Source organism: Kluyveromyces marxianus, chromosome 2, assembly GCF_001417885.1.
Source record: "Kluyveromyces marxianus DMKU3-1042 DNA, complete genome, chromosome 2".
Taxonomy (NCBI): Eukaryota; Fungi; Ascomycota; class Saccharomycetes; order Saccharomycetales; family Saccharomycetaceae; genus Kluyveromyces; species Kluyveromyces marxianus.
In genome coordinates, this window is record NC_036026.1 from 1,401,647 (window position 1) to 1,429,443 (window position 27,797).

Sequence of the window (27,797 nt, forward strand, 5' to 3'; positions counted from 1 at the left end):
GATTAACGTCTACAAAAGTTAAGAAACCTCATCCCTTTTTTTTATACTATTTAAATGGAATCCATGACAGTATGAAAGTCATTCTAGAAAATGGCAAATATGCCAACGTTGCCCCCAATTCAAACAATACACAGACAACGAGTTCAATGGAGAGAAACGATGAAGCAATTGTTGAAAACAAGTCAACCTCTTCCAAGAAAAATTCAAGCGTGAGCAACAACGCTAAAAATAAATTGATGTTGGTTATGCAAGATTATAAGGATGGCCAGATTACTCGCAAGCGTGAATATTACAGCGAAGGAAAATCGAATGAGCCCATAATCATTTTGAACAAAGTTGGAAATGACAAATATATCAAAGATTCAGAAAATATATCTGCTATAAAATCGGCGAGGGTTACATCTTCAGAAGTATCCAAGCCAACAACTCTGAAACACAACTCACGAAAGTTAGTTTTTAAGAGTTTTCTTTACCCCAACGTCAAACCTGCTAATAGCCAATCAAGAAATACATATATGAAGGGGTTAGATGGTAGGGGAGGTAGCAATAAGAAATCTAAGATTTTTAAAACTCTCAAGTACGTGGATAGGTCATTGTTGGTAAATGACCAAAGCAACGTGAAGCCAACATTTAAAATAACAAGACCTCCAATACTAGAACAGAAAAGGCCCGATCAAGCTAGTCTTATGGGACTTTTCCCTAGTAAACTAAACAAATAATAGCTGGCTATTAATTTTCGATCATGTAGGTATATATATATATATGTATACATTTATGTTTATACGTAGTTTACTGTGCGCGCTAAAGCGCTTTTAGCACCCTTTCAATTTCTTCATCCATAACTTTCTGACATTGATCCTGTTCAATACTTTCGCCATACAAAGTTAATATATTCTTAATTCTCTTAACAGACGTTGGTCCGTCAATGATCTTTTCCCTTGCAGCCCCTTCAAAAATAACGTGGGCGAAATCCCTGTCCTTGTTTCTTAAAAATGCTAATATAAGAGCCTCAACTAGCAAAGCAGAATCTGAAATCTCAGTAATAGGATTCTTTTCTTTACTGGTATTTTGAATGTTATTATTGAAAATCTGCAAACTTTGATGAGGATCAGACTTAGAATTCACCAAAATCAACGCACGTAGAATATTGACCCTTGTTTTACTGTCAATATCAGATGGAACTAGCGTTTCTGCCACTTGAAGTAATTTATCATTTGAGCCTACAAAGCTCTGGTAGGCGAAACACAAGAACATTTCATACATTAAGTCGCCAGAATGCGAAGGATAAGCCATTAAGTATTCATGATATAGTTTCAATGCCATTTTGGTATCACCTTTATGCAAACCTAAATACCTTAACATCATTCTTGCCCAATCCAACTCATTTTTATCTAATTCTGATGATATGATATAGGACACAATTTCATCAAACGACTCTTGAGTTTTGAGCTTAGGGAGTTCCGGTGTTTGAAGATCGATCTCTACACACTTTTTAAGGCGCTTTAGTTCCTTGTTCAGCGCATCATATGCTTGGATTTCGTCTTCTGTAAGGTGTATTGTATCATTTACACCAAGTAATGAAAAGTATTTAACAAACAACTCCTTATTGTCCTTGAATAGTGAATCCAAATTTCTTTTAGATAATAAACTGATGATTTGATAGTCCGTAATTTCCGCAAGGTCTAAGGGTAATGGGATTTCGTAATGATTTGGAATCCCTTCAAAAATAATAGGAAGGACAATGGAGGATTTTGTTTGAATTGCGTTAAGAATTATTTTTTCCCATATATGTTGAGGTAAACTACTTTTCTCTTCTAATAAAGAGATCAAGCAAATAGTTCTTGCAAGGTCTTGAACTGTCATCTTAGATTTTCCGTCTTGAATATCAACTGGATCGAAATAAACAAGCTTTTCTATCACCGATACCAAAGCTTGGTCTGATTTCTTCACTAAATTATAATTTTCTTCGAAGAATTCCCAAGAGCTCTTAACTCTGCCTGGATTGTTTCTTAAAACTTCAATGAATGCAGGTATAGACAACTGCGCTGATATTTTCTGAAGTTCTTTGGAATGAATAGCTGCAACAGCAAAATCGTATCTTGTCATTTCTTCTATCAACTTGTTATGAATATTTACTCTTTCATCGAAAGAGATCCTAGGATTTTGCTCTAGCATCACCTTGAATCTATTTGCTATTTCATAAGGTTCTAGACATCCAATTTCTTGATATTGACTTTTAGGTAGGTTTTCTGAAAGAGATTGATTCGATAAGAGCCTTTGAACCGATTCAGTCCATTGTTTTGGAACTGCTTTATTTAATACTCTAGTCGTCAAATGTAATTGCCTTCTAAACCCGTACATGTTATAGCAGAAGACTACTTCGGCCCAATGTTACCTTGCAGACGCAACTCTCTCCTCTTAAGAGCTAATACTAGCTATTAATACAATAATAAGTAGTATGATTAAAGACTCATCGGACTATTATGAGAATGATTTAGGAAGGTTCTTCAAGAGTTTATTTACCCGGACTTAATATACTCAGAGAGAATAGGGTTCGTCCAATTTAGAAGAATAACTTCTCGAAGTTTACCTAATGGCATTCAAGACGTTTTCTTGAGTTCATAGAAATTGATAGGTCTAGCCAATGCCTGCATTTGAATTTATATATACAATTTACATTTGTTTCTTTCTTTGGGATGGCGAAACAAGATATGGAAAATGGGAAGAGGGTATTGGAAATTTAGCCAGTAATTCTTTCACCACGGACATCCCATACAATAAGTGAAGGCGGTGAGGTTGTTCCACTTCGTAATTTCATTGTATTAATGTAGTAACCTTTATTTTATTTTATTTTCTTTTTTATTAGTACGTCTAACCTAGAGCTTAACCATTAGATTCATTTGGAATATTAATGCATGCGTCTTTTGATGAGAAAAAGATCAAGGTTTAAGCAAGACTAAGATCCGTTTGATTTGAGGTTTAGCAGTGAATTTGTACTTTTATTACCATTTTTAGTACTTGAGAGCAAATCTCCGCTTTTTAGCTGCCTTTGGAACTCTGCTTCCAAGGCGTAATAGTTGGTTAACTTCTCTAATGAGTTTGATTTCTTTACTTGCTCCACATTTTGTACCAATCCTCTTGTCTCCTCTTTCTGTCTAACCAATCCTCCCATAACAGGTACAGTATCTGCCTTCTCCCAGGGCTTCAATCGAGGTTGTAAGTGTGCTTCGGACACAAGCGATTGATCAAGAACTATATCTGGAACATCTATAACATTTGGTACGGGTTTATTGTTAACTATAATATCCATAAGCTCATCATAAGAAAGTTCAGCATCAGCTTCAGTTTTGTCGGTCATTTTAATGCTTATAGTACCAGAAGTAAGGATCCAGAATTACCTTGTATCCGCTTTCCAATACTATCTCAAACTGTTCTCATTTCTTGATTTAATATTTTTCCATTCTATTTCAACTCTATTAATATACAGGCATTATTTATCAGTCTGAACTTAGGTAAATATAGTTCCCGACAAAAGACACCAAAGTAGTGGAGGAAAAAGTGTAACAAGTACTGGAGATACATCACCAGCTTTATATTAACATGAATAAACATGTATTTTGGCTGCTATTTGCATCCTTGCTACTGCGAATTGGCTTTTTTGCTTATGGTATATTCCAAGATGCAAATTTCGAGGTGAAATATACTGATATCGATTACTTTGTTTTCCATGACGCTGCGGGCTACGTTTTCAATGGAGAGTCACCATATCTGAGAGACACTTATAGATATACCCCACTTTTAAGCTGGTTGCTTTTACCCAACTATTATACACAATGGATTCATATGGGAAAGATCTTCTTCATTTTATTTGATTTAATTACTGGTGCTATCATCATAAAACTACTTGATGGTACTTGTCAATTGAAGAAACAATTGTGTTTAGCATCTATCTGGTTATTAAATCCAATGGTTATAACCATTAGTACCAGAGGAAATGCAGAATCTGTACTTTGTTTCCTGATCCTTTGCTCATTTTATTTCTTGAAACGTAATGAGCTAGTTTTAGCTGGTTTATTTTATGGTCTTTCAATTCACTTCAAGATTTATCCGATAATATATGCCTTACCTATTGCTCTATTCATATTTTTGTCTGCAAAGTCGGGGAGGATTATGAGACTTATAACCATCGGACTGTCAACACTTATAGGGTTGCTCGTACCAACATATGCTATGTTCAAAATTTACGGCACTGAATTTGTGAAACATTCGTATACATATCATTTTGCGAGAACAGATCATAGGCACAATTTTTCTATTTGGAACTTTGTTCTACTTTTAGAGTCTGCGGATATACGTCTATTCGACAAGGTGGAATTCGCTAAGTTTGCATTTGTTCCACAACTGCTCTTGTGCGCGGCACTTCCATATCTCTTGTTTAAATCCCCAAATTTCGAAACAATGCTTAATGTCACATTTTTACAGACATTTGCATTTGTAACGTTTAACAAGGTTTGTACTTCGCAATACTTTATATGGTACATGGTACTATTGCCATTCTATCTCGCAAACACAACGCTAAATTGGAAAAATGGCGCTATTTGCATTTTAGCATGGATTGCATCACAGGCAGTTTGGCTTTCACAAGCCTATAGACTTGAATTCTTAGGTCAAAATGTCTTCTTCCCGAATCTCTTAATAGGGAATGTCATATTCTTCTTAAGTAACGTCTACTTATTGGACATCTATCTGTCAGATATTAAGTTGAGATCAAGACCTTCTCCTCATGAATTAGAAAAGAAGAAGAATTAATTAAGTTATAGTTCAAATAAGAACAGGTTTCAGTAATGATACATTTTTTTTTTTATGATTGAAACGCTACTCAGTTTCGTTATATAGAGTAATCTCTGTCTTTTTCTCTCACTTGTATTATTTGTCCTGTTAAAAGCATATTCATTGTTAACTAGTTTTTCAACCGGGAAAATTAAATAAAAGTAAAAAAAAAAAAGAATAGCTAGCTCATCGTTGAAATTCAACTATCATCTCGATGAATTAAAAACACAAGCTTCGCTACTACCGAGGAACATTCGTATCTGAGTGAAATTTCTGATAACACTTTAAACACTTAAGAAGTCCATAAAGCAGTTATGTCACGTTTTGAAATATACTCTCCGGAGGGTCTACGTGTAGATGGTCGTCGTTGGAATGAACTTAAAAGCTTCAATTGCTCTATAAATACCCACCCCAATGCCGCAGATGGCTCTTCATATTTGGAGCAAGGTAACAATAAAATTATAACTTTGGTAACAGGGCCCCAAGAACCTTCTTCCAAAGGTCAAGTCAATGTGAAACAAGCCAAATTATCAGTAACTATAAATCAGACAAAATTCGCTAAAATGGAAAGAAGTAAATCCAGTCATAAAAACGAGAGACGTATTTTAGAATGGCAAACGTCACTTGTACGTACTTTTGAGAAGAGTTTGATGTTGCACTTATATCCTCGTACCTCAATCGATATTCAAATTCATGTTTTACAACTAGATGGTGGAATTCTTGGAGCTATGCTCAATGGTATGACTTTGGCACTAATAGATGCTGGTATTGCTATGTACGATTTTATAAGTGGCGTGTCTGTGGGATTGTACGACACCACTCCTCTTCTAGATTTAAACTCATTAGAAGAAAATGCAATGAGTAGTGTCACTATAGGAACTGTTGGTAAGACAGAGAAACTATCATTATTAATGGTTGAAGACAAAATTCCTTTAGATAGACTTGAGAGCGTCATGGCTATAGGAATAGCTGGTACTCATAGAATCAGAGATCTAATGGATAAAGAGCTAAGGAAGCACGGAAAGAGGAGAGTTGGAAATTCATCCAACTGATTCAGCATTTAATTAGAGTCCACATATTAAATGGTATGTATATTTGTATATTTACTACAACTTTTTACCTATCGAAGAAAACAAACCTTTTGACTTTTCCCTCATACTACTTGAGAACATCTTCTTCTTCAAGTGGGTTACGTTTTGGTTGACTGTATTTGCAACACTGTTCTTTTTACTCAGAACATCGGCTTGCGCATATGCATCTTGCACATGCTTATTCACCTTATAGTCTTTGAAAATGAAATCCTTATCCGCGTTCGTAGATGATTTGAGAGCATAGTTGATCCAACCTTGAAGACCGGTATCATATTCTTTCAATTGTTCATTATACTCTCTTAATTTCCTTAGTTTTTGAGAATGTGGTTCTTTACTATCTATTAGTTGTACTAAGTTTAACTCGGGTATCTGAGTTTTATGATGGGCAGCTGGGAATTCGTCTCCTTCTTGTTTGAAAGATTCTTTTAGCTTTGATTCCATTTGTGGCTTTTCCCCGTTAACATGTTTGAGAATAGTATCATCACTTGAAATAAAGTCAGATGATTCATTTGCAACCTTAATGTTTGTAGGAAGCGCAGGTGCTGAAACATTATTCGCTATTACCGCAGGCACATTGTATAATGTTTGATTATCGTATATTGTTTTAGTATCTGCAATCGTTCGAATGTCTTCATCATCTACACTTTGGTCATGGGGGAAAGCTTCAAATCTACTTTCCGAATCGGAAGTCACTGTTGCACTACGTTGAACTGATGATGCGTTTATTTGGCTTTCTTCCACAATTTCACCGTTTTCATTTACAACGTATCCTTCTGGAGGATTGTTCACATCGATTGTTTCAGTAACAAAACCAGACCTGAACGCATCCGTATCAGGCTTCCACTTACCTAAATTGATGGATTCTCTTGTTGAAGGTAACATATCTGAACTTCTATCATCTTCCTCGTCAGAGCTATCGGAATATTCAATATCCATCCCGCCAGCACCAAATTGATGTTTAGTATCATCTGATGTTTTCAAAGAAGTTTCATCCAAACTCTTAGTTATACTATTTGTTATCGAATTGACATCGTTTAGATCCTCTTCAGATTCTTCGCTGTCAAGTCCATGATCTTCAGGAATGTCACTCTTACCATTATCAATAGTATCTAAATGAGGCTCAGGTTTAGCAGAATCAGACTCAAAAGATTTAGATTTTATCGTTTCTGCATCTGATTGGTCATTAACTTCTTCTCCTTCTCCTTCCTCTTCTTCTTTCACTATGTTAGCAAAATAACCTTCGTTGGCCACTTTTAATTCATCGTCGTTATCCGAATAGTCCAGATCATCGTCACTGGAATCTAGCACAGAATCTCTAACTCTATTTCTGAATTTGAATGACTCTGCCGAATTAGGGTCCTGCTTTCCATAGGATACAGCTGAAAAAGGTGCATTTCCACCTGTTTGTTCATCAGATTCGTCCGAAGAATACGCTTCATAATAGGAAAGATCAGTTTTAGAAGTTTTCCGCAGTACAAAATCCGATTTAGTATTCTTCTTAGGTGACGATGATTCCGATCCGTAATCGTTAAGTAGCGAATCTGAATCGTTACTTTCAAGATCCTTTGATCGATTGTTATAATCGTATGAATCTGCTTGATTTACGATATGTTCTTCCGCCTTCTGCTCAGCCTTCTGCTCGGCTTCAGGATTTTCTTCATCTAGTTGCTTTAGTTCTTGACTTTCAACATTTTGGTTATCCAGATTCTGTTGTTCCACATATTTGGGTTCATTAACTTCGAGCTCAACATTTTTAGATTTTATCTCTTGTTGTTTCATATATTGTGGCTCATCATTTGTGAGCTTAGTTTCTTGTTCGCTATGGTGACCGTCAGCATCAGCAATGGATGAAGCTGCTTCCTTATCATCTGCATTTTCATCTGCATTTTCATCTGATATCACAACATCTTTCTCAGCTGGCTTTTCTTGAACTTGCTCAATAGATATATTATTAGTCAAAGAATGTTGTTTGACGGAATTTGAACGACTTGGAGACGAATTCGCAACGTCAGAATCTTCATCCTCAACATATGCTGCAAAGTACCCAGTTTTTGAAACCTTCAACTCTGAATCAAATTCGTCCTCCATATCACTGCTAACATTAGGATCGCTATGCTGTGGAGTCATTTCTTGCGAGATTTGGTGCATCAAAGAATCCAAGTCTTCGTTAACAGATTTGTTTCCAGATCTGACAGATGTGTTTCTGGAAGCCGAGCGTTTAGAATTGGAAGAAACAGGTTCCAGTGATACTAAACTACCCTCATCTTTCATATTGGTGAGGTTTGCTGCATTGGGTAGTGGGGGTTGCTTGTCAAGGTTATCTTCGTCTTCGGAATTTGAACTATAGGCATCCCAATCAGCACCGTCGTAATTCGCTTTCGAGGCGCTCACCCACCGTTGAGATTTATTTCTGGCAATATTATCACCCATTCTATCTTTACTTTTCTGTTTAATTTCTACCAAGAGTAATCCTACGTTGTTTTACTCCTATTATCGTTACAAAATGCCTTATATCCTTTGAATTTGACGTAAATTTACAGTTTTGACGTTGTGTTCGGTTTTCATTTTTTATACAAAAAGCCAGGTTTAGTAAATTCTACACGTAAAGTAAACAAGATGCAAATGACGTGTATAGAGTTATTACGACGTAAAAAATAAATAATAATACATACTTAATGAATTTTTGATATGAAACATAGTGTGAATTGATTAATACTAATATTCACTGATGCACTATTGAGCTGAGATTGCTAAATAACTGTTATTGTCGTATCATGGATAGTAGTGGTAATAATAGTAATAGTAGTAGTAGTAGTAGTAATAATAATATATGTATAATTAACTTAGTTTATGACGGTAATATTCGTTTTTGGATTCTAGAGATGGACGTCCTGTCCGCTAGAAAATGATATGAGTAGATAAAAGTTTAATCCAGATATGAATAACCATACTGCTACGGCGATGATGGTAGTTGGGATACTGTTGCTGAAATCTTTATATTGGATGGGCTCATTATTATTATTAGTCAATGGCACCTCGTTATTACGAGAATTGGTATCAACTTCATCATCTCCGGTTTCTTGCGGCAGAAGAGTAGAGTCTGTTGGGGCTGGAGATGAGCTATCCACATTGTTAAGTGATAAGTCTTGCAACGTAAATGAATTTGAAGAATCTTGGGAGCAGTCTATTGTTAAGGGGACCTTCATGATGTGTTTGTTGCTTGCAAAGTATATTAGTGGGGCACTGACGAAAGGGAGTAATAGCGAAAGGACGACTTGTGAGGCGTTTAGAGCTCCAGACAACCCGTTTCTGCCTGCAACCAAGACCAAGATCAAACATGGAGTGATGGCCACAACACGGGTTAAGGCACGTCTGAGGGCCGGGGCAACGGTCCAATTTAAAAACCCTTCTGAGACCATTTGCCCACTTAGTGTGCACACGATACCTGCAGATTGACCCGAGAACAATAGAGCTAAAACGAATATGGTACCTGCGGTCTTCGAGAGAGTATCCGAGAGCAAATTGTAGATGGTAAACAAGTCTGCCTCCTGGGCGTTGTTGGACGTGACACCGTATAGGGTTGCACCTGAGACGATAAGGATGGAGCAATTAACGAACAATGCTACGGTGAATAGAGAGACTAACAATTCTGCGACGGTATAGTTCAATGTGTCGTGGATGGCATCAATGGAAGGTTTATAGTTGTCGTGGTTGTTGTCCTCATCGTTTTGGGAAGGATGGTAATTCCCTTCTTTGATATCGTAGTCTCTTAATCTTGGCTGGACGACGCCCGAGCCCAAGTACAAACTGTGGGGCATAACTGTTGCACCCAAGATAGCCAAACTGAGGTACAAACCGTCTCCTTCGAAGACGGCTTTTGAGGGCAAGAATCCTTTGAATACATCGCCTACTGATTCGATGTGCACAGAGAATAGTTCTATTGCGAAGCACACGACGGTAGCGAAGACGAGCAACGAAACGAATGCCTCGAACCATCTCACGAGTTTCAAGGATCCGTTTGGCCTGTATGCGATCAACACAACTAGGACGTCGATGACGGTGAGGATGACGCCTAGCGGAAGCGGTACTTTAAATAGAATGTTGAGGGAGATGGCGGTACCGACGACTTCTGCAAGGTCTGTAGCGATGATAGCTACTTCTGCGAGTATGTACAATAGTAGGTTGAGGTTTGGAGGCAAGTGTTTTCTGCAATTCTGGGCTAGGTCGAGTCCCGTGACCGCGCCCAACTTGGCGCACAAACACTGCCAAAATGCTGCTAGAATGTTTGTGACAAGCACCGAGAACAATAGCTTGTACCTGTGGGCAGATCCGGCTGCCACAGCGGTGCTGAAGTTACCTGGGTCCATGTAGGAGACGGAAACCATGAGTCCCGGCCCCACGAACCGGGCGTACTTCTTTAGGATTCGTATGCTATTTTGTATAGTTTTGATGTATTGGGGCCTTGTATCGATGATATGGCCGGCGGCGTCTGCTTCTGAGGGATTGGCCCAGGCGTAGCCTGGGCTGCCATTGGAACTGCCATCCCCACTGGGGCCATTCCCATTGGGGCTGCCATTGGTTCCACCACTGGTTCCACCGCTGGGCACACCATCCATGCTTTTCGGCACCTTTTTGTACTGAACAGAGGAGGTCATTGTTCAGATATCAGTGTGCTATATAGACCCTGGCTCACTCTGGTGTCCTATATGTGCATATATAGACGACTACTTTATTTATCGGTTATACAACTGTATGCGCACAATAAATAGATACATACTTTATAATTAATTATATTAAATATATTATATAATGTAACCTTGAATTCCTGGTATATTTCATATTTCATATTCCACCTGGAAGAAGTGCGAGTTCTGGAGTCTGCCATTGGGAAACTACGAAAATCTTGTGTTTTCCCGGAGAAAAGAAAAACAAGAAAACAGAAAAACGAAAAAAAAAAAAAAAAAAAAAAAGCACACACAGACAGAACTCAGCTTCTCCCTCTCTCTTTCTATTTTTTTTGCGTTTACCCGGACGAAGCACGTGATTAGAGCACTTTCACCCGGGTAACGTATTTCACTACATTACCCTCCTTCTTGTGGCATGTGATAGGTAGGAGATATTTTGACGTAATATCTGAAATTATGGCCCAGCTGGGAGCCACAAACAAGAAATGCTGGGCGTACAGGTCCTGACCCCTGCTCATGCGCCAGGCCGTAGTAGTGGTGGTGGTGGTCATATTCTTCTTTCCATTGTGTTCCACACTCCACGTCACAGCCAGGGTGTTGTCTTGTTTTCCTTCCACGGCGTTCTATAGGCGAGGGCCCGCCCGAAATTCAAACCGCCATGCGGGTAACCCCATACACGAACCGCTCCGCCTACCTAAATGACACTTGGCAGATGTCGGTCAATTAATTACATGGGACTTAACCGGGACTAGCTGCGTCTTAGCTGGCGATAGTTACATGCGGAGGGGGAGGGCGCGTCTCTAGGCACCATAGTGGCGCTCTTCCCTCCAGGAATCCAGTACCAGTACCAGCACCAGCACCCTTTCCCATGCCCTTCCCAAGCCTTTCCATGCTTTTGCCCATACCCAAAAACCATTTACGTGTCATTTTCTCGCTCTTTTTCCTGTGTATGTGCGTGTGTGCTGTCAAGAACTCTCGATCATCCCTGCTTTTGCGCAGAAACACGCGCACAGGACCCCCCCAAAAATTGCCAGAAAAAAAATCGAAATTCCAAATTTTCCATTTTCCAAAGCCAGTTGTATGTAATTGTTGTCGTGGTGGTTGTTCTGAGGTTTTGGTAGATTTTTTTGGCAGGATTTGATTGAGCGGTATTTGGTGCTATATAAACAAGAGAGGTGGGTGGTAAGAAATAGAGTGGCAATTTTGAGATTTGATTTGATTTGGTGGTATTAGTTAGTTAGTTAAGTTAGTACACTTGGATAAGTGTAGAGGGATTACATTAAATAGAAGAAGGCTGGAAACTCAGGACAGCAAGAGCCAGTGTGGACCAATTGCATCGTGTATATATAGTCTGAGTTGAGATTATACGGGCTTGAGTTGAGTGAGAGATTGATTGATTGATTGATTCTATTTCAGATAGAGAGAGAATAGTAATAGTAATAATATAGACACACAACAAACAGAAACAGATCGAGAGAAGAAATGTTTGCTGGTAGAAAAAGTTCAGTGGGATGGCTGATGTCGTCGGTAGCTGCGTTTTACGTGCTTTTGGCGGTTATCATGCCAATTGCGCTCAATGGGTCTCAGTCGTCACGTGTTGTTGTGCGTGCCGCTGAAGACCACGAGGACTACGGGACAGTGATCGGTATCGACTTGGGTACCACTTACTCGTGTGTTGCTGTGATGAAGAACGGGAAGACGGAGATCCTAGCCAACGAGCAGGGTAACAGAATTACCCCATCGTACGTGGCCTTCACGGACGAAGAAAGATTGATTGGTGATGCCGCCAAGAACCAGGCCGCCTCCAACACCAACAACACCATCTTCGATATCAAGAGATTGATCGGGCTACAGTACAACGACCCAACAGTGCAAAGGGACATCAAGCACTTGCCATACAAGGTGGTCAACAAGGGCAACAAGCCCATTGTCGAGGTCACCGTCAAGGGCGAGAAGAAGCAGTTCACTCCAGAAGAAATCTCCGGTATGATTTTGGGTAAGATGAAGCAGATTGCCGAAGAGTATTTGGGCAAGAAGGTTACCCATGCAGTCGTTACCGTGCCAGCATACTTCAACGATGCGCAAAGACAAGCAACTAAGGACGCCGGTGCCATTGCTGGTTTGAACATTTTGAGAATCGTTAACGAACCTACCGCCGCTGCTATCGCCTACGGCTTGGACAAGACCGAAAACGAACACCAAATCATCGTGTATGACTTGGGTGGTGGTACCTTCGATGTCTCTTTGTTGTCTATCGAAAACGGTGTCTTTGAAGTGCAAGCCACTGCCGGTGACACTCACTTGGGTGGTGAAGATTTCGACTACAAACTTGTTCGCCACTTTGCTCAATTGTTCCAAAAGAAGCACAATATCGACGTTACCAAGAATGACAAAGCCATGGCCAAGTTGAAGAGAGAAGCAGAAAAGGCTAAGCGTTCATTGTCCAGTCAAACCTCCACCCGTGTCGAAATTGACTCCTTTGTTGATGGTATCGACTTCTCTGAAACTTTGACTAGAGCTAAATTCGAGGAATTGAACTTGGCCTTGTTCAAGAAGACCTTGAAGCCTGTCGAAAAAGTCTTGAAGGATGCCGGCTTGCAAAAGGAAGACATTGATGACATTGTCTTGGTTGGTGGTTCCACCAGAATTCCAAAGGTCCAAAGCCTATTGGAAAAGTTCTTTAACGGTAAGAAGGCTTCCAAGGGTATTAACCCTGATGAAGCTGTTGCATACGGTGCCGCCGTCCAAGCTGGTGTTCTTTCTGGTGAAGAAGGTGTCGAAGACATTGTCTTGTTGGATGTTAACGCTTTGACCTTGGGTATTGAAACCACTGGTGGTGTTATGACCCCATTGATCAAGAGAAACACCGCCATCCCAACCAAGAAGTCCCAAATCTTCTCCACTGCCGTAGACAACCAAAAGGCTGTCAGAATTCAAGTCTATGAAGGTGAAAGAGCTATGGTTAAGGACAACAACTTGTTGGGTACCTTCGACTTGACCGACATTAGACCAGCTCCAAGAGGTGTGCCTCAAATCGAGGTCACTTTCGCTTTGGATGCCAATGGTATCTTGACCGTTTCTGCCACTGATAAAGACAGTGGTAAGTCTGAGTCTATCACCATTGCAAACGACAAGGGCAGACTTTCCGAAGAAGATATTGAAAGAATGGTTGAAGAAGCTGAAAAATACGCTGCTGAAGACGCTAAGTTCAAGGCAAAGAGTGAAGCTCGTAACACTTTCGAAAACTTTGTTCACTACGTCAAGAACTCTGTTAACGGTGAATTGGCTGAAGTCATGGATGAAGATGACAAGGAAACTGTGATGGACAACGTTAACGAATCCATTGAATGGTTGGAAGATAACACCGACGTTGCTGAAGCTGAAGATTTCCAAGAAAAGATGGCTTCATTCAAGGAAGCTGTCGAACCAATCTTGGCTAAGGCTGCTGCTTCTCAAGGCTCTACTTCTGGCGAAGGATTCGAAGAAGAAGAAGACGATGACTACTTCGATGATGAATTGTAAGCTAAGTCTCGTTGATCTTTTCCTTTTTTCCTTTTCCTGTTTCTTTCTGCCTTTTTCAAGTAGGCTGCATCGTTCAAACAAATCAAAGAAATGAAGCAGAGAAAATATAATAAAACTAAAGTGGGAGAGACATGAAGTAAAATAAACACCATTATTTCCATTATATTATTGTTTCTGTTGTCTTGCTATTTTTATTTTTATTTTTTTATTTTCTTCACTTCTTCTTTCCACAAACCATGTTTTAATAATTTAGTTTTAAGTTTGCAATGGCATATCGAGGGACAATCAAATATATTTATCACTTTCCAACAAAAAGAAGGTTGATCACAAATCAAACAAAGAGCTGTCAATCTGGCATTCACACATCAGTTTTATGTTCCTTGAGAAAAAAAAAATCAAATAAAATCAAATTCAAATAGAATTGACATACACTAAAACTATATTAATAGTAAAAAAAATAAATGAATGAAATTCAATTAAACCAGCAGGCTGTTGCATCATGCATGATTAATTCATGAAGTACATTACAAATGAAGTAAATATAAAACAGAAATACTGATAGCAGATTTTTCTACTCTCTTGTATGATTCATATACACATATATATAAAACCTGTTGCAATAGTGATTAGAGCTCCCTCATAATTCCACCCCATATACTGACAACCCATCTCTTAACACATTGTGAATTAATTTTCATGTATCATTGTGTGAAAACGTTTAGTGATTATTGAAGTTTATCGGATTTTATAGAGTATAGCCCACTTAGAATGATTTTAAATACACATACTATTACTTCATAACTATTTGTTAAACGGCAACAAATACAAGTTCAAAATCTGTATCATTCTCATCTTCAGAGACGCAAATAATATCACCACTTTTCAATTCAATGTATCGCGAACTTGGTATACTGGAACCATTGAGTGACGTTCCGTTTGAAGAATCAAGATCAATCAAGTATGGCATTAAAGTATCATTTTTTTGTCTGAATTGAATAGCACAGTGTTCTTTTGAACAACTCTCTTCAGGTATGGAAATATCAGCAATGATAACTTCTTCTTTATCCGTTTCCACATCTCTTAAACTACGTCCCAAACCCCTCCCGATAACGTAACAACTTTTATTATTCAATGCTGTTCGACTCATTTCGCCCTTAATTCCTTTCCTATATATAATTAATTCGTATCGTACACGTTCTAGTTTTGGAATATTGTATAAACTATTATACTTATCTGGGGACATAGCATCTTCTGGTTCCACATGCTTGAGTTGAATTCCATCTTTCTGATTACTTTCGAGCTCTAATAATCCAGATGGCTCAAAAATAGGCAATATTGGTCTTTTGGAATGACCTTCAAATCTACTTTTTTTACGGCCGAAGTTATGAATATACCTACTTCCTTCTCTTTTACCATTCATCCCCCTACAGTACTAGTTGTTACAGCATTGGTGTAGGTTGGAACGAAACAGTTGAAATACGGTAGAGTAATGATCTTTCTCTAACGCTCTTCTATAGTGGGGACTTTTGATACTTTTTAATTTTGGTTCATAGAAAAAGAAATACACATCGAAAATTTTTGGTTAATAGAAAAGAAGCTCATCGCATCTCATCGCATCTCATCGTCAGAAAGAGGTTTAAAAGACAAGACTATAGAACTTTACCGTATTAATAGACAGTGTTAACTTACAATTGGCATCTACACTTCAAGTTGAATCATTCATTAAGTTCCAAACGTATATACAACGTATCAAAGACCGAAAAGAGTAGCACAGAACTGCATAGAAAATACTTGAAATATGGCGAAGAAACAAAGACACAATACTAAACAGAGAAAGCTACTGCGTGAGAAGGAAAACCAAAAGATCCAAGACTTGGAGACTAGAATTTCAGAGTATGATCCAAAACTTGCTAAACCTCTACTTTTCCAAGATTTACCAATAAGTGAGTACACGTTGAAAGGTTTGAAAGAAGCTGCATTTATCAAAATGACCGAGATTCAACGTGAGTCTATACCACTTTCTTTGAAAGGACATGATGTATTAGGTGCTGCCAAAACCGGATCTGGTAAGACCTTGGCGTTCTTAATACCTGTGTTGGAGAAATTATACAGAGAAAAATGGACCGATATGGATGGTCTTGGTGCTTTGATCATATCTCCTACCAGAGAATTAGCCATGCAAATCTACGAGGTATTGAGTAAGATCGGGAAACACACCACATTTTCTGCAGCCTTGGTTATTGGTGGTAAAGATGTCAATTTTGAGAAGGAAAGACTCTCAAGAATTAATATTCTAATCGGAACTCCTGGTAGAATTTTACAGCATATGGATCAAGCCGTTGGGTTCAACGTTTCTAACTTACAGATGCTAGTGTTGGATGAAGCGGATAGATGTCTCGATATGGGGTTCAAAAAGACTTTAGATGCTATCATAAACAATTTACCCCCTTCTAGACAAACTCTATTATTTTCTGCTACACAATCTCAAACTTTAGACGATTTGGCAAGACTATCCTTAACAGATTACAAACAGGTTGGAACATTGGAAGCTCTAAACTCAAAAAATGCTGCTGCCACTCCAGAATCGTTACAACAGTCGTATATCGAAGTGCCTCTAACCGATAAGCTTGATATATTGTACAGTTTCATAAAGTCACATCTAAAGTCAAAACTTATTGTGTTTTTGTCTAGTTCCAAGCAAGTTCACTTTGTATATGAAACGTTCAGAAAGCTACAACCAGGTATTTCATTAATGCACTTACACGGTAGACAAAAACAGACTGCTAGAACGGAGACTTTAGACAAATTCAGTAGAGCACAGCACGTTTGCTTATTTTCCACTGATGTTGTTGCTAGAGGTATCGATTTCCCATCAGTAGACTGGGTCATCCAAGTTGACTGTCCGGAAGATGCAGACACATATATTCATAGAGTTGGAAGAGCGGCAAGATTCGGAAAAGAGGGTAAATCGCTCATTATGTTAACTCCTGAAGAACTCGAAGGGTTCTTGAAAAGATTGAAGTCTAAAAATATCGAACCAAGCAGATTGAACATCAAACAGTCAAAGAAAAAGTCCATAAAACCACAACTACAATCACTATTATTCAAGGACCCAGAATTAAAATATTTAGGTCAAAAGGCATTCATCTCCTACGCGAGATCGATCTATATCCAGAAAGATAAAGAGGTTTTCCATTTTGATGAGCTTCCACTCGAAGAATTCGCCAACTCTTTAGGTTTACCAGGTGCTCCAAAGATAAAGATGAAGGGTATGAAATCTATAGAAAAGGCAAAGGAATTAAAAAATACATCAAGACAGCTTCTCTCGCTTGCCAAAACCAATGAAGATGGTGAACTTGTTAAAGAATCAAAAAATGAAGTCAGAACAAGGTATGACAAGATGTTTGAACGTAAAAATCAAACTGTTTTGAGTGAACATTACTTAAACATTACAAAATCACAAGCTGAAGAAGATGAGGACCAAGACTTCATCAAAGTAAAGCGTCAAGATCACGACTTGAATGAAAAAGATTTACCAGAACTAATTATTCCAACATCTAAGAGAGCACAAAAGAAAGCGTTATCGAAGAAGGCGGCATTGGCATCAAAGGGTAATCCAACTAAAGTCAAGTTTGATGATGATGGTGTTGCTCATCCTGTTTATGAATTAGAGGATGAAGAGGCATTCCATGAGAAGGGTGATTCACTCAAACAAAAGGAGGAGTTCTTGTCTAAGGAAGCTGAATTAATGGCAAAGGTTGATGTTGAAGATAAACAAATAGCTAAGGAGAAGAAACAAGAGAAAAAGCGTAAAAGATTAGAAGCAATGAGAAGAGAGATGGAAGCGGAAATGGATGACAGTGACTTTGAAGGTGAAACAGTAGCTTATCTCGGTACTGGTAATCTCAGTGATGACATGCAATCTGGCGATGATTACGAATCTGATTCAGAAGAAGAGTCTGATTCTGAAACTAGCAGACAGCCTCAAAGAAAGAAGAGTAGATACGACAGCTCTTCCGATGAAGAAGATCATGGCGAAAAAGATAAGTTTGGCAAAATTATTGAAGTGGAAGAACCTAAGACCCTTGAAGATTTGGAATCTTTGACTGCTAACTTAATAGACGCATAGTTTTCACTGCATAGACATAGACATAGACAACTCTAGATTATAATATAACTTATATATAGATCAAAACCTGCAATTCGTGATTTTAAGCATCTGCGAAATCCTTATTCTTTGTTCTCCGAACTAAACTATCAACACGTTTAAAATGATGAATCTCTATTACTGCAGGAAAAGTCAACTGTAAAGCTTTCAGTTTAGAGCTTGAAAAAAAGTAAAAGGTTGAAAATAAAAGATGCGATGATTAAAATGAGAAGTACTTAAGTTACTTGCCTAGCAAAGTGTATGAAGTCCGTGAAGTGCTATAGGAAGCTTCAGTTTACTGGGTATTGTCAGGTAAGTTCTAACTTCTTAGAATTGGGAAAATAAAAGAAAACTGTGCTCAGTGAACCCATTTCCAAAATGTCTAATCAAAGCGACTTAGTACTATCAAGACCATATCTAACAAAGTCACAGATACAAAGAGCCCAAAAACACACTATTCCTGACAGAAGAGCATACAACCAGAAGAGGATACTTGTCTTCAAATTTTTATGTCAACTGTGCGTGCAGCTTAAATTACCGAGAAAGACTCTAGAGGCTACAATGTATTTCTATCATCGGTATCATGTATTCAATAAATTCGAGACTGAGATGTGTTATGATATCGGCACGAGTTGCTTGTTTTTAAGTTGTAAGCAAGTTGAAACGTTTAAGAGGATAGGGGAAGTGTGTAGTATAGCATTGAAGATTCGCAACGTTCCACGAGTAACGTCGGATGTTCTTGAATCTTTTAAAAAGAGAGTAATGCAAATGGAACTACGAGTACTAGAGGCTTGTTCCTTTGATTACAGAATCAATAATGAAGTGCATATTGACGAGTTCATCGTAAAAATCGGGCGTGAACTCTCATTTTCCTACGAGGTTTGCCGGTTGGCATGGCTCATAGCTTTTGATGTTTTAAAGTTAGAATTATTAATTACCGTTCCACCTCATACTATCTCATTAGCGGTACTAAAACTTGCATGCGAACTACTTAACGAAAGTAAGTGGCCAAATGTTCGATATAATCTTTTTGAAACCGACTCAGCATCATTTCACGAAGCATATTTTGATATTCTAAACTTCTATATTAATGTATTCGATGCATGCAACCTCAAAGATCATAAGACTGTACAGAAGTTGGACTTAAAGATTGAGACTTTTATAGAAATAAAAAAGAATGCTGGATTGGAAAGTGGACTCAAAACAAATGTTTTATTGTTGGACAAAGATGATTACGTTTCAAAAGAACGTAACTTTTCAGTTAAAGAACGAAGATATGTCTTGAACAAAGAATGTCTTCAAGAGGAACTGGCCTCAAACAAAAAAAGACCTATTAGTGAACTAGACTAAAAAATACTAATAAAATTCCTAGTATGTAATATTTACACTAAATTTCAAAGTGATTCCAATTGGAATTTATATCTATTTCTTCTCAATGGATCAATGATAATCAATTTCTCAAGATATTCCTTAGACTTTGGCTGTATATCTTCATGAAGTACGTTACATTGAATATCTTCTATAACTAACAAAGTTTTCAAACACCATATATTTTCCTTACCAGAGAAGCTAATATCATCATTGTTAATTAGTATAATATTCTCTGTGAACTCTTTCAAAATAGAACTATATTTCTCCTGTTTCATATGCTCTTTTAAGGCACTATCTCTAATAAACCAAATAAGGTATGTCCATACCGACTGATCTTCCGCATCTGTAAACATTGCATTCTTGATGTATTCAAGCTCAGAGTCAATAAAGCTATCAATGTTTGATATTTCATTTCTTTCAATCATGTTTTCTATCAATGCAGTTCTTTGGAACCAGGCACTGAAGTTTGATATGTTTTGATTAATTTTCTTCGTAGTATAAGCAAATTCATCAGAGTCGAGACTTTCCTGCTTTATTCTTTCTAGATTTCTAACAATGAATCTTCTGTAATGCCAACCATGGAAGTTTCTGGCATCCATTTCTAAGAGTTTGCTTAATATACCCAATTCAGTTAACCATATTTTTAATGGGGAATTTGGGTAGTTTTCTAAGCACCACACTCTGTGATTCCATATCCAATACACCTTTGGATGAGTTTTCAATTTCTCCATGGTAAACATCAGTTCCCCATCCCAAAAACCCACGTCAAGTGTAGACGAAAGTGACTTTATTATCTGGCGTCTATAATTCCACACCACATTGAGCTCAGGATTCGCATTCAATAGACGTGTAGTCTTGAGAAGGGAGTCTGCATCTAGAACTCCACGATCTTTCAAAGCTAGCACTTCATCAGTCAGGCTTCTATAATCTAATATTTCTTGACGTTCCTTCTCGCGTTTTTGCCTTAGCAATTCTTTAGTCCATTCCCTTCTTTTCACTCCATGCTGTATTTGATTCCATTACCTCTTTAGTTAGTAATTCCAAACTCGGTAAAATCCTCATAATCAAACTTGTTTACACTTGAACATACCATTTTAAAGGTATACTGCACTTTAAGCCTTTCAATCTAGATAATCTACTACTATGTTGTTATTACTTTGATAGTGTTTTACGTTCTATATTCCGAAGAGCCTAAAAAATCGTTGTTTTAAATATTCCTGGTTCGAAGTCGTACAAACAAGTCTCTTTTATTATCTTTAAAACAAAGATAAAGATGATCAATTGATACACGAAAGGCCAACAAACTATAAGGACTATGGAAGCGATATCTTTGAAAGGATCTACTAGAATAATTACTGAGTTTTTTGAATATAGCTTAAATTCAATTCTTTACCAACGCGCCGTATATCCGGCAGAAGACTTTACAACTGTCAAAAAGTACGACTTAAGCCTTTTAAAAACGGTTGATACGGAATTGAAGCAATATATTAGAACTATTCTCCAACAAGTACATAGGTGGCTCTTGGGAGGTAAATGTCATAAACTTGTTCTTTGCATTGTAGATAAAGATGATGGAGAAACAATAGAGAGATGGGATTTTAATGTGAATGGGTCGGAAAGCGCCAACGGCGAGATGCAAGAAAATATAGAAGTTCCATTAGAAGAAACCCAAAAAGAGATTCGGGCACTACTAAGACAGATAACTGCTAGTGTCACCTTTTTACCTGAGTTGAAAAACGAAGGAAATTATACATTCAATGTTCTTGCATACACGGATAGCAATGCACATGTTCCAATGGAATGGACTGATGCTGAATCCAAAGATGTAGAGGATGGAGAAGCTGTCCAGTTTAAGTCATTCAAAACCTCTAACTACTCAGTGGGTGCACAAGTCACATATAAATTCTAACGTTCAGCTTAAGGATATTATGAAAATCTAAACAAGACCATAAATATAGTCACTGACTTAGGACATCAATTATGTCAATAATTTATCTCTTACCAAGATTAAAATGTTCTTCACTATTAAGCACATCCCCTTTGCATATTTATTCCTCATAATGATGTTTCTTCCAGACTTCGATCCAAATCTTCAAATGTTCGATTAACTTTTCCCTTAACAATCCTTCACATTCCCCTTGCATAAATGGAAATAATTGAGCCAAGAGACATGATTCAAACATTTTCATTTTGGATACAGCAGTGATATCAAACTTGATTTCCTTTCTTATCTTGAACAATGCTGCTAGGTCTAGACGAATCATGTTTGTGTTTGAGGCAACATCAATTATATCACGAATAATTGTTGCCTCGTATTGGAGATCCACAGGATCATTATTTGCCAACCTAAAATAAAGGTACATTATCCGATCATAAATTGGTTCATTAACAAGTTCGGGTATTTTAGTTGCTATTAAGGGTTGGAATTCATCATATTTACCTGCCAACTCATTAATTAAATCACCAGTTGTTTTAGTGTCTATGGTAATGTTATAACTACTTCTAATTATCTCAACAGGAAATAGAGCAGCAAAGTGATATGGGTCAACACTTTTTGAAATCAGATTTACCTTAGAGAAACTATCGGCATCAATGGCATATGTCACTGATATATGCCACAATAATATAGTTACCGTACACAAAAGTCGCTTCATTGATGATAGCATTATCAGTTTATAATAAAATATCCAGATTACAATCCGTATCACTTAGAAATATAGAGAGTTAAACCTTAAAAGTTTTGGGTGTTTGTCAAAACACTGTTATGACGAAAAGATACTTTTATATAATTTGGTTAACTTGTGTTTTATCTTTTAACCTTTTTTTCTGTCACTACCAAAGGAAAAGTTAGGTTATTGCAAAAAAATGAAAAGCGAGTGTAATTGACATATGGTGATAAAATACTTACACTCGCGCAAATATATTGTATATATTTAATAGATCGTTTATCAGTTTTAATAATTCTACATAGCAGTAAAACTAAAAAATTCAAGTAAATCAACCCTTCTTAAAGAAAAAGCTAGAATTTGAGACAAGTTGCTTGATATCATTCAATTTATGTGCGGGTACCTTTGGTGATGAGCTTCTACTCGGTGTGTTTCTGACAATTTGTTTATTAGTGGAAAATCCAGGACGAGGCACTTCATATATTTTTAGTTCGTTGGTAATAAAATTCTTCCATGTAGGTTCCACAACCCTCGATAAGTTATGAATGAAGTTCTGTAACTCTCTAACATTAAAAATGATTTCACTAGAGCTTAAAGGAGTGTTCTCATCATGAGATTGTTGGAATTCGGACCAAATTCGTTTCCAAAGGGCCAAATCCCATGGGATACCCTTTAATGCCAAAATGAAGGACCAAAAGTTCGGATCAGTATTCTTACTCTTCGTAATCGCATGGTAAGTCTCTAAATATGTCGTATCAGGATCTAATGGAGATACGAGAAGCTTCAAAAATTGGGTCAGTTTATCCATGTTGGAATCAATATGGGTCGTTATTCTTTTTGCAGATATATCACTATGAGGTAGATTTTCAGGAAGAGATCTTAACACTTTTCTTAACAATTCAACATCAAGTAGTAACTGTTCTGATATGTTGATTACTTGCTTAACTTCGAACTGCCTTTTTGAATTTAAGGTACAATAGGGAAGTGATGGTTTTAAAAGCTTTATTATTTGTGCTTCAAAAGAAATTGTAATAGAGTCAATGGTTCTATCCAAAAAGTTCCATGAGTAAACATCCCTATTAAATTGACTTAAAATTTTGTAGAGAGTAGAGTTGTTTATGTCATCTGGTTGTAAAATGTTTTGCAAAGTTGTCACATATCTACTGTAGTCTTCAACCATAGTGTTTGACCAATTAGTATTTACGAATTCTCTCCACACAAATTCGAATTCCTTGTTAATTATTCTGTTTAGCAATAAATTGATCCCACCTGCTACTAGGTTCATGTATTTTTGTTTGATTGGATCAAAAATCTTGACGACTTTATCAATATTATCATCATCACCTTCCAGATATTCTGATAACTTTTCTTGTAACTGATCGATGGTTATGGCGCAATAATCTGCTGTATTTATTAATAATACAGTATACTTCAAAACCTCATCTCTATCACTGATTGCCGTATTGTCTGGTAATAATAATGGGTTTAAAATTTTTTGATGATACTCGTTCAGCCACTTGACGAAGAACTGGGCTAACTCTATCATAATACTGGATTTATTACCACCTTCAATCAAACTAAATGTTTGCGAAAGAATACTCCGGTAGGTCCTAAACAAGTCTGCGCTTGAAGGCACGACAAGAGATTCATTTTCAGCGGGTAACTTTTGTTCATTAAGGTAAGTGAGAATTTTAGCATTCAATGTAGTGTCTTGATGTCTAACCCAGAACTTGAGGTAGGGTTCAAAGCATGTCGATATCTTTCCTTCATACTTATGAGAGAACTTAACAGAGATATATTTTTCAAATTCTAATGTTGTTTGCAATGCCTGCATAAACAAGTCAATAGATGTATTGTCAGATAGATCTCTTTTTAGTAGTATTTTCAAATCGTTTGACGTCATCGAGAAGAATGAGTCTGTTAATCTTAATGGGATTTCCCAATCGGCAGGGAAATAATTACTAGTGTTGGATTGGAAGTTGTTCAAAACCTTTTTGAAAAAAATGTATCTACGAGACAAGTTCTCCAATGAACCGGCTTCGTCGTCTACTTGGAATATTTCTTTAATTTCGTAGAGCAGAGAATCTAAACAGAGTTGTACAATTCTCTCTTTATAGCGCTCATCAGCTGCTACTATTGAACATACTCCGGACTTCATTGTATCATAATCATATTTGCTGTTTTCTCCGTCTTTCAACACTTCTTTCGTTACCCTTTCACAAGCCTGTAAAGTATCGCTTTCTAAGCGGTTAATTTGATTTAAGAACTTGCAGAATTCATCGAGGGCCTTGTAATCTTGAAAAGATACCGATAAGGAGTGCATTACTTTGAATGGTCCACATAAACCGACGTAATCCTCGGACTCAAGACACTTTTTCGCACTCACATAAGCATCGCTTAACATTTTCAAATTCTCAAAACATGTCATAGACTTTGTTATATTCTTTTTAGCGTTATCTAAATGTGATATATCACGTGTGAGCTCAGCTATATTAGCTTCCGTTGTGTTCGACATTTCTTTAGTCTTAGCTATTGTCTCAAATAGCGTATCGAAATCGTATTCTTCTTGTAGTTGCTCTGGTTCATTTGCTTTTGAAGAACTTTCTCGCAGGCCATTTTCCAATGTCAATTTGTATTGCTCCGTCAATTTTAAGACGCTATCGATTTCTGTCAACGATGCTGTGCTACCAAATATTTTAGTCAAGTCATCCAGCGGATCGTAATCCAGAGATTCAGATATCATAACTATTATTAGGGTTTGAACCAACTGGAAGGGGTGCTGCAACTGTTTCAACAATTACTCGAGAAACGTCTCTGCGACTATGCTCAATGGGTGGCAGATCTCAGCAGAGTGATATTAATATTACAACTAACTCTCTTTCTGTAGTTTGCTTTTAACCGAGTACTGTTTTCTATTTATTTCAATTTTAACCTGAGATGTATAATTATGGTATATATTTTGAACATTAGAAGGATCTCTCTATGCTTGTTGTGCTTTGGATTATTGCATGTAAAAATGAAGAAGGGAAATTAAGAAAAAAAAAAAAACTAATATTTTTATGAAAAAATAATGCTCCAGGGGAGGTTCGAACTCTCGACCTTCAGATTATGAGACTGACGCTCTTCCGACTGAGCTACTGAAGCTTGTTATACGGCCAGTGTCTGAAAACTTCAAGTCATGTTCTCCGTAAGCGATCATGTGATTGAATAGTTAACAATAATTTTTTTTTTCATGGTTCAGAACGAAAAAAATAAAAAAAGCGTTGACATCTTGAAATATTATTGCAGAAGAATAAATAAGCCAAAAGTATTTCTAGTATATAAAAACATGAGTAGCTAAATATATAGAGGTGGCAAAAGAAGAAGAATAGGTGATTCATACAGGAGATTGAAGATAAAAAGCAGCCATACACTTACAGGAATAGAAGGAATAATATAAGATGTCTTTGAAACTTCCTCAAAATCCAAATGCAGGGCTATTCAAGCAAGGGTACAATTCGTATTCCAATGCTGATGGCCAAATCAACAAATCTATTGCTGCTATTAGAGAAATCCATCAAATGTGCTTAACTTCGATGGGTCCATGTGGTAGAAACAAGATTATCATCAATCATTTGGGAAAGCACATTGTGACGAACGATGCGGCAACAATGTTGAGAGAATTAGAAATTGTTCATCCAGCAGTGAAGGTTTTGGTGATGGCTTCTGAACAACAAAAGATCGATATGGGCGATGGTACGAATCTTGTGATGGTTCTAGCTGGTGAGCTATTGAATGTGAGTGAGAAACTGATTGCATTGGGTCTTTCTCCAGTAGAGATCATCCAGGGTTACACTATGGCGAAGAATTTCACTTTGCAAGAATTGGACAAGATGTCTGTGATGAATATAGAAGACAAACACGAAAAGAGCGAGCTAATCAAGATTGTAAAGCCAGTAATTGCATCCAAACAGTATGGCTCTGAGGACATTCTAAGTTCTTTGGTTGCTGATGCGGTATCGCATGTCTTGGCACCAAACTCGAATTATTTCAACGTTGATTCTGTTAGAGTTGTGAAGATTATGGGTGGCTCGTTGTCGAATTCTTCAGTTATCAAAGGTCTTGTGTTCAACCGTGAACCAGAAGGACATTTGAAGTCTCTTCCAGAAGGCCAAAAGCACAAGGTGGCTGTGTTCACATGTCCGATTGACATCTCCAATACCGAAACTAAGGGTACCGTGCTACTTCACAATGCGCAAGAAATGCTAGACTTCACAAAGGGTGAAGAGCAGCAACTAGACCAAATGATGAAGGAAATTGCTGACGCTGGTGTTACTTGTGTCGTTGCTGGTGCAGGTGTTGGCGAACTAGCCTTGCATTATTTAAACAGATACAACATATTGGTCTTGAAGGTCCCAAGTAAATTTGAACTAAGAAGAATCTGCCGTGTTTGTGGTGCCACTCCTATGCCTAGACTAGGTGCCCCAACTCCCGAAGAGGTCGGTGTTGTTGAAACAGTCAAGACCATTGAAATTGGTGGTGACAGGGTGACTGTGTTCAAACAAGAAGCTAATGAGACCACAAGAACCGCTACCATCATCTTAAGAGGTGCTACTCAAAACAACTTGGACGATATCGAGCGTGCCATCGACGATGGTGTTGCTGCCATTAAGGGCTTGATGAAGCCAGACGGTGGGAAGCTAGTTCCGGGTGCCGGTGCTACCGAGATCGACTTGGTTTCGAGGATCAGCAAATACGGTGAAAAAACTCCAGGGCTAATGCAATTGGCCATCAAGCAATTTGCTGTGGCGTTTGAAGTCGTCCCAAGAACCTTGGCAGAAACAGCCGGTTTAAACGTTAACGAAGTTCTACCAAACTTATACGCTGCCCACGCTCAGACAAGCGCCGAAGACGGTGAGGCTGACACCGATGACTCCTACACCAACGACGGCTTTTACAAGGGTGTAGACATAGACAGCAACACTCCTGAGTGTATCAAAGACGTAAGAGAAGAAGGCATATACGATTTGCTTGCAGCCAAGAAGTTCGCGATCAACGTAGCCACGGACGCTGCAAACACCGTGCTCTCTGTCGATCAAATAATCATGGCCAAGAGAGCTGGTGGTCCAGCCGTCCCCAAGGGCCCTAAACCGGGCAACTGGGACCAAGACGATTGATTGATGATCGACTGATTCATCCACTGATCATGTTAAATATATCGTATATACATACCCCCTTTCCTCCCATTTACCCATCTCTGTACATTATTCTCAACTAAGATATACAGGTGTTACTCCTACTAGAAAGCAACTTTCAAAATTACGAAACCAAATGACGTACGTGCACATCCTAATCTCCGGCACAGCCTTTGCCTTGCCTCCCAAAATTAAATTATTTTTCTAATCCTTTTCCGAACTTTTCCATCTTTTTCGTGCTCGAAAGGCATATTATTTTCGTACGTTTCCTAAAAGGCAAAGTGACAAAGACAAAAAGTTTTCATGGAAAT

The 27,797-nt window shown here is 37.8% G+C and overlaps 16 protein-coding genes and 1 non-coding gene across 17 annotated transcripts; 8 read left to right on the forward strand and 9 right to left on the reverse strand.

Moving 5' to 3' along the window:
* Positions 1–71: 71 nt before the first annotated feature.
* KLMA_20684 (uncharacterized protein) lies at positions 72–719 on the forward strand (the record flags this gene model as incomplete). The annotated part of the gene is made up of 1 exon (XM_022818321.1): positions 72–719. One exon carries the CDS (start codon positions 72–74, stop codon positions 717–719), a length of 648 nt encoding a protein of 215 aa, XP_022675000.1.
* Positions 720–801: 82 nt separating this feature from the next.
* MRX12 (Mrx12p) lies at positions 802–2,361 on the reverse strand (the record flags this gene model as incomplete). Its single annotated transcript, XM_022818322.1, has 1 exon — positions 802–2,361. One exon carries the CDS (start codon positions 2,359–2,361, stop codon positions 802–804), a length of 1,560 nt encoding a protein of 519 aa, XP_022675001.1.
* Positions 2,362–2,956: 595 nt separating this feature from the next.
* On the reverse strand, positions 2,957–3,358 carry KLMA_20686 (uncharacterized protein; the record flags this gene model as incomplete). Its single annotated transcript, XM_022818323.1, has 1 exon — positions 2,957–3,358. The coding sequence occupies one exon, from the start codon at positions 3,356–3,358 to the stop codon at positions 2,957–2,959; it is 402 nt and encodes a 133-aa protein (XP_022675002.1).
* Positions 3,359–3,600: 242 nt separating this feature from the next.
* On the forward strand, positions 3,601–4,809 carry GPI14 (glycosylphosphatidylinositol-alpha 1,4 mannosyltransferase I; the record flags this gene model as incomplete). The annotated part of the gene is made up of 1 exon (XM_022818324.1): positions 3,601–4,809. The coding sequence occupies one exon, from the start codon at positions 3,601–3,603 to the stop codon at positions 4,807–4,809; it is 1,209 nt and encodes a 402-aa protein (XP_022675003.1).
* A 335-nt stretch (positions 4,810–5,144) lies between these two features.
* Positions 5,145–5,882, forward strand: SKI6 (exosome non-catalytic core subunit SKI6; the record flags this gene model as incomplete). The annotated part of the gene is made up of 1 exon (XM_022818325.1): positions 5,145–5,882. One exon carries the CDS (start codon positions 5,145–5,147, stop codon positions 5,880–5,882), a length of 738 nt encoding a protein of 245 aa, XP_022675004.1.
* Positions 5,883–5,936: 54 nt separating this feature from the next.
* Positions 5,937–8,351, reverse strand: FYV8 (Fyv8p; the record flags this gene model as incomplete). Its single annotated transcript, XM_022818326.1, has 1 exon — positions 5,937–8,351. The coding sequence occupies one exon, from the start codon at positions 8,349–8,351 to the stop codon at positions 5,937–5,939; it is 2,415 nt and encodes an 804-aa protein (XP_022675005.1).
* A 446-nt stretch (positions 8,352–8,797) lies between these two features.
* On the reverse strand, positions 8,798–10,576 carry SMF2 (divalent metal ion transporter SMF2; the record flags this gene model as incomplete). The annotated part of the gene is made up of 1 exon (XM_022818327.1): positions 8,798–10,576. The coding sequence occupies one exon, from the start codon at positions 10,574–10,576 to the stop codon at positions 8,798–8,800; it is 1,779 nt and encodes a 592-aa protein (XP_022675006.1).
* Positions 10,577–12,088: 1,512 nt separating this feature from the next.
* On the forward strand, positions 12,089–14,128 carry KAR2 (Hsp70 family ATPase KAR2; the record flags this gene model as incomplete). The annotated part of the gene is made up of 1 exon (XM_022818328.1): positions 12,089–14,128. The coding sequence occupies one exon, from the start codon at positions 12,089–12,091 to the stop codon at positions 14,126–14,128; it is 2,040 nt and encodes a 679-aa protein (XP_022675007.1).
* An 808-nt stretch (positions 14,129–14,936) lies between these two features.
* On the reverse strand, positions 14,937–15,548 carry PML1 (Pml1p; the record flags this gene model as incomplete). Its single annotated transcript, XM_022818330.1, has 1 exon — positions 14,937–15,548. The coding sequence occupies one exon, from the start codon at positions 15,546–15,548 to the stop codon at positions 14,937–14,939; it is 612 nt and encodes a 203-aa protein (XP_022675008.1).
* A 378-nt stretch (positions 15,549–15,926) lies between these two features.
* Positions 15,927–18,257, forward strand: HCA4 (RNA-dependent ATPase HCA4; the record flags this gene model as incomplete). Its single annotated transcript, XM_022818331.1, has 1 exon — positions 15,927–18,257. One exon carries the CDS (start codon positions 15,927–15,929, stop codon positions 18,255–18,257), a length of 2,331 nt encoding a protein of 776 aa, XP_022675009.1.
* A 396-nt stretch (positions 18,258–18,653) lies between these two features.
* Positions 18,654–19,625, forward strand: CTK2 (Ctk2p; the record flags this gene model as incomplete). The annotated part of the gene is made up of 1 exon (XM_022818332.1): positions 18,654–19,625. One exon carries the CDS (start codon positions 18,654–18,656, stop codon positions 19,623–19,625), a length of 972 nt encoding a protein of 323 aa, XP_022675010.1.
* Positions 19,626–19,669: 44 nt separating this feature from the next.
* Positions 19,670–20,739, reverse strand: BET4 (Rab geranylgeranyltransferase BET4; the record flags this gene model as incomplete). The annotated part of the gene is made up of 2 exons (XM_022818333.1): positions 19,670–20,650; positions 20,737–20,739. The coding sequence occupies 2 exons, from the start codon at positions 20,737–20,739 to the stop codon at positions 19,670–19,672; spliced, it is 984 nt and encodes a 327-aa protein (XP_022675011.1).
* Positions 20,740–20,961: 222 nt separating this feature from the next.
* MAD2 (spindle checkpoint protein MAD2) lies at positions 20,962–21,555 on the forward strand (the record flags this gene model as incomplete). The annotated part of the gene is made up of 1 exon (XM_022818334.1): positions 20,962–21,555. The coding sequence occupies one exon, from the start codon at positions 20,962–20,964 to the stop codon at positions 21,553–21,555; it is 594 nt and encodes a 197-aa protein (XP_022675012.1).
* A 139-nt stretch (positions 21,556–21,694) lies between these two features.
* KLMA_20697 (uncharacterized protein) lies at positions 21,695–22,312 on the reverse strand (the record flags this gene model as incomplete). The annotated part of the gene is made up of 1 exon (XM_022818335.1): positions 21,695–22,312. The coding sequence occupies one exon, from the start codon at positions 22,310–22,312 to the stop codon at positions 21,695–21,697; it is 618 nt and encodes a 205-aa protein (XP_022675013.1).
* A 331-nt stretch (positions 22,313–22,643) lies between these two features.
* VPS53 (Vps53p) lies at positions 22,644–25,055 on the reverse strand (the record flags this gene model as incomplete). Its single annotated transcript, XM_022818336.1, has 1 exon — positions 22,644–25,055. The coding sequence occupies one exon, from the start codon at positions 25,053–25,055 to the stop codon at positions 22,644–22,646; it is 2,412 nt and encodes an 803-aa protein (XP_022675014.1).
* A 328-nt stretch (positions 25,056–25,383) lies between these two features.
* Positions 25,384–25,456, reverse strand: KLMA_R223. The gene has a single exon. It is a non-coding gene; the product is annotated as a tRNA-Met (tRNA).
* A 296-nt stretch (positions 25,457–25,752) lies between these two features.
* On the forward strand, positions 25,753–27,468 carry CCT8 (chaperonin-containing T-complex subunit CCT8; the record flags this gene model as incomplete). Its single annotated transcript, XM_022818337.1, has 1 exon — positions 25,753–27,468. The coding sequence occupies one exon, from the start codon at positions 25,753–25,755 to the stop codon at positions 27,466–27,468; it is 1,716 nt and encodes a 571-aa protein (XP_022675015.1).
* Between the last annotated feature and the right edge of the window lie 329 nt (positions 27,469–27,797).